The sequence below is a fragment of the Chiloscyllium punctatum genome, chromosome 20 (genome assembly GCF_047496795.1).
Source record: "Chiloscyllium punctatum isolate Juve2018m chromosome 20, sChiPun1.3, whole genome shotgun sequence".
Taxonomy (NCBI): Eukaryota; Metazoa; Chordata; class Chondrichthyes; order Orectolobiformes; family Hemiscylliidae; genus Chiloscyllium; species Chiloscyllium punctatum.
In genome coordinates, this window is record NC_092758.1 from 9,986,918 (window position 1) to 9,991,708 (window position 4,791).

At 44.1% G+C, this 4,791-nt stretch overlaps 1 protein-coding gene across 1 annotated transcript; it reads left to right on the top strand.

Annotated features, from left to right (window-relative positions):
* Nucleotides 1-210: 210 nt before the first annotated feature.
* golga6l9 (golgin A6 family like 9) lies at nt 211-4,165 on the top strand. Its single transcript, XM_072590285.1, has 3 exons — nt 211-269; nt 1,131-1,281; nt 3,974-4,165. The coding sequence occupies exons 1-3, from the start codon at nt 216-218 to the stop codon at nt 4,078-4,080; spliced, it is 312 nt and encodes a 103-aa protein (XP_072446386.1). The 5' UTR covers nt 211-215; the 3' UTR covers nt 4,081-4,165.
* Nucleotides 4,166-4,791: the final 626 nt, after the last annotated feature.

Genomic DNA, 4,791 nt, shown 5'->3' on the forward strand with positions numbered 1-4,791 from the left:
TCCTCAGTGGGACCTGCAGTGGTTGCAGGTTCCCTTCCAATACTTTGAGTTATGTTGAGTGAAGTTAATTAACTCTTTGCTTTTAGACTAGCCCAAGTGAGAGCACAGTGGCACCAGATGAGTCACTGAGGCTGAGGAGGGAACGAGAGGTGGTGGTCTTACAACTGGTGGCTCTGAGGAGAGAGAAGGAGGAGGCGGAGAAAGACCTGGAGGCAATGCACCAGAACTACAAAGCCGAGTTGGAGAATCAGAAACTCCAGGCTCTCCAGGTGAAGTGTATAAAACTGGAGCGGAGTTTGAGAAGTTGTATACAGAAAAAAAGCAAAGGAGCATTTAAAGGGAAGACCAATAAATGTGTGTGGATCAAATGGGTAGTTTATTCATTTTATTCAAGGGGAATTCATGTTTAGTCAACTTGTTTGGGTTCTTCAAAGGAATAACATAAGTTGTGTTTAAAAAAATGTACCATGCTTGGACTTTCAGAAAGTATTTCAGGTGACACAGTGACTCAGTGGTTAGCACTGCTGCCTCACTGCACCAGGGACACCCTTGGGCGACTGTCTGTGTGGAGTTTGCACATTCTCCTCGTGTCTGGTGGGTTTCCTTCGGGTGCACTGGTTTCCTCCCACAGTCCAAAGATATGCAGGTTAAGTGGATTGGCCATGCTAAATTACCCAGTGTTCAGGAAAGTGGAGGCTATATGGGTTCACCATGTGAAATGTAGGATGACAGGGATGGGATGGGTCTGAGTGGGATGCTCTTCAGAAGGTTGGTATGGAATAAATGGGCTGAATGGCCTGCTTCCACACTGCAGGGATACTATGATTTGATAAGGTGTCACGTCAAAGGTTCACTTGAAAAATAAAAGCTCATAGTGCCAGGGTAAAGACACAGACTGAAGATTGGCTGGCTGCTAGAAAATAGAGAGTTGGTGTAAATCGGTCTTATGTCGTTGGCGGGATGTGATGAATGAAGTCCTGCATAGGTCTGTACTGAAGCCTAAACTTTTCACAATTCATATCAACTATTTGGATGCAGACAGCAAAAACGTGGTAATGTTTGAGTTCTGGACCTGGAATAACTTTTGTTACTTATATGAAAAATAATATTTTTCTGTTTCCCTCTCAAAGGTCCTTCATGAATTCCGGGAGGTGTCTCAGCTGAAACTGAATGTATTGGAAAAACGTTATCGCAAATTACTGCAGGATGCAATTCAGGACGCAGTACAGCTCTCTGCCCAGAAACAGCAACTAGAGTTAGAAAAGAAACACTTAAAACAGAGTGAGTGATTTATAAATGGTATGGCTTAGAGGAGAGGGGATTGGAGGGCAAGAGATTGGAGGGGAGGGGATTGCAGGGGAATGGAGCGGAGGAGAGGGTATTGGAGTGAGAAGCTTGAAGTGGAATAGTAGGAACTGAATGGGAGGAGTTGGCTTTGGAGGTAACTGGTCTGGAGAAGATTAGAGTGGAGGGGATTGGAGTTGAAAAGATTGGTGTGGAATTAGGGGTTGAGGCGGAGGAGAGTGAACGGGAGTAGAGTGGAGGACATGAAGTGGAGTTGTTGAAGTGGATTGGCTGGAGTGAGACTATAACAAAGTCTGATAATTATTTGTGTTCTGTTGCCACTGAAAATGAAGACAGCTGTTTCACTTGGTTAATTTGACACTTTGAAATTCAATCTAAACAGTGAAGATTGATCATGGAGTTGGGGAGGGAGGGCTCGAGGTAATTCCAATGCTGTCTCGTACATACATTGTCTAGCAGGGGGAGCACTCAGGAGGAGGGGACTGTCATCTATCAGCCTCCTTAACACAGAGACCCCCTAAACCCCATTCAAGATCCATGAGAGAAGCAGCACCCTAATCAACGAGGACACATTCACCCCATCAATATACACAATCACATTGTCCTGGAATTCTGGAATATCTGCCAACATGCTCCATCTTCAGTCACAGTGTCCTGAGCAACTGTTGTTTTAGATCCTGGCTCCATGCAAAGAGTTTTCAAGATCAAATCAGGTAGAGGCAGCTGTGATCAAGGGAATCCCTGGAGATATACAGGGAATACCGGAGTTTACTGAGGAAGGAAACCATGTGAGCGAAAAGAGGGCATGAGATAGCCTTGGCTGAGAAGATTAGGGTGAATCCAAAGAGGTACTTTAAGGATATTAAAGGAAAAAGAATAACTAGAGAGAGAATAGGATCACTCAAGGACCAAGGTGGATGTGTATGTGTAGAACTGCAGGAGATGGATGAGGTTCTCAATGATGATTTCTCCTGTGTTTACCATGGAAAAACACATGAAGACTTGACAACTTGGGGAAGTTAGTGGTGATATCTTGGGGACAGTCCATATCACAGTAGAGGAGGTGTTGGATGTATTAGAATGTATGAAGGTGGATAAATCTCCTGGTCCTGACCAGATATATCCAAGAACACTGTAAGAAGCGAGAGAAGAAATTGCGGGAGCCCTGGCTAGTACTTTTGCATCATCGTTAGCCACAGGTGAGGTCCTGGAAGACTGGAGGGTAGCAAATGTTGGGCATTTGTTCAAGAAGGGCTGCAAAGAAAAGCCTGGGAACTAGAGACCAGTAAGCTTAATATCTGTGGCGGGTAAGTTACTTGAGAAGATTCTGAGAGATGAGATATACATGCATTTGGAAAGACAGGGTTTCATCAAGAGTAGTTAGCATGGCTTTGTGCGTGGGAGATCATACCTCACAAATTTGTTAGAGTTCTTGGTGAAGTGACCAGGAATGTTGATGAGGGCAGGGTGGTAGACGCAGTCTATATTGATTTCAGTAAGGCTTTTGATAAGGTTCCACATGGTTAGCTTCCCCGGAAGCTGAGATTGCATGGAATTCAGGGGAGGCTGGCAAATTGGATACACAATTGGCTCAATAGTAGGAAACAGAGGATAATATAGAAGGACGCTTGCCAGACTGGAGGCCTGTGACGAAAGGAGTGCCTCAGGAGTCAGTGCCTGATCCATTGCTGTTTGTTATCTATATCAATGATCTGTATGAGAATGTACACGGCATGATTTGTAAGTTTGCTGAAGACACTAAAATAGGCGGTATCATGGACAGTGAGGAAGGTTCTCAGAAATTGCAGCAGCACCATGATCAGCTGGGGAAGTGAGCCAAGTGAGGCAAATGGAGTAATATAGATAAGTGTTAGGTCTTGCATTTTGTAAAGTCAAATCAAAGCAGGAGTTTCGCGGTGAATGCTAGGGCCTTAAGGAGTGTAGTGGAACAGAGGGACCTTGGAGTTCAGGCGCATGGTTCTCTGAAAGTGGAGTACCAGGTAGACAGGGCAGTGAAGGAGGCTTTTGGCACACTGGCCTTCATCAGTCAGGGCATTGAGTATAGGAATTGGGAAGTTATGTTGCAGTGGTACAGGATGTTGGTGAGGCCACACTTCGAGTATGGTGTTCAGGTTTGGTCACCTTGTTATAGGAAGCATGTTATTAAACTGGAAAGAGTGCAGATGAAATTTACAAAGATGTTGCCTGACTCAAGGGTCTGAGTTATAGGGAGAGGTTGGACAAGCTAGGACTGTTGCTTTAGAGCATAGGAGACTGAGGGGGGATCCTAAAAAAGTGTATAAGATCATGAGATGCATGGATAGGGTGAATGTACTCAATCTTTTTCTTATGGTTTAGGAATCGAGGAGTAGAGGGCATCAGTTTAAGGTTAGCAGGGTAAGAATAAAAGGGAACCTGAGGGGCAACCTTTTTACACAGAGGGTGGTACGCATATGCAATGAGCTGATAGTAGAAGTGGTTGAGGCGGGTACATTAACAACATTTAAAAGGCATTTGGACAAATACATGGATAGGAAAGGATTAGAAGGACATGGGCCAAGAGTGTGGTGCTGGAAAAGCACAGCAGGTCAGGCAGCATCCGAGGAGCAGGAAAATCGACGTTTTGGGTAAATTCCTTTTTCTGACTGTGTTTCATCTTCATATACAGGAATTGCTGAGCTCCGAGACCAGCTCTCTACAACTAAACCGCAAGAGGTGACACCTCACCCAGAGGATGGGGAAACAGAGAGTTGTCAAGATGTATTTCTTCAGTAAGGCCGGTCCGCTGATGGACAGGACACACACAGTGGACTGCCTTATGACTGTGGTCTTTAAAACGATAGTTAAAATAGTGGACTGAAATGAGAAAGAATTGCATTTTTAAAGATTGCTGCATGTTTTGAAAAGCAAGTAACTTGACCCTTATGATAAACATCATTTATACAGCTACTTGAACCAGCAGTAATTCAAGTTAGTTTGCAGTTGAACTGGAGACAAGGGGTTGCGCACAGATGCAGCTCTGGTTTGCAATTAGAAGTTGATTGGTCTTTTGACAAGTTATTGATGACAAAGGCCTTTATGCCTGCCAGCAGCATGTGCTTGGGTTCACAGTGAACACAGCTTGGGCCTGGGATCAAGATAGAGTGAGAGGATCGGATCGTCACCTGCTTACGAGTAGTTTCTCTGTTCTCTGCAGTCAAAACCCACTTTCAACCTGAAAAACGGTTTCTTTCCTTTCTGCAGTTGCTGTGAACTATGACTTTTAATTGATAATTGAGACTTTCATACGTGAACTAGAAAAAGGATTCAGAAAAGGAAGGTTGAGATGTAATATCTCAACAGCAAGAGCCATCTCAACAGACCTTGGCATAAAGATTGTCGACCTGCTTTTGTAGGTTTCCCTCCCTTCTAGTGTTTTCCTCTGTGTGTGTGTGTGTGTGTGTGTGTGTCTAATGGAGAACTTAAAAGATTAGAATTTTAATTTGT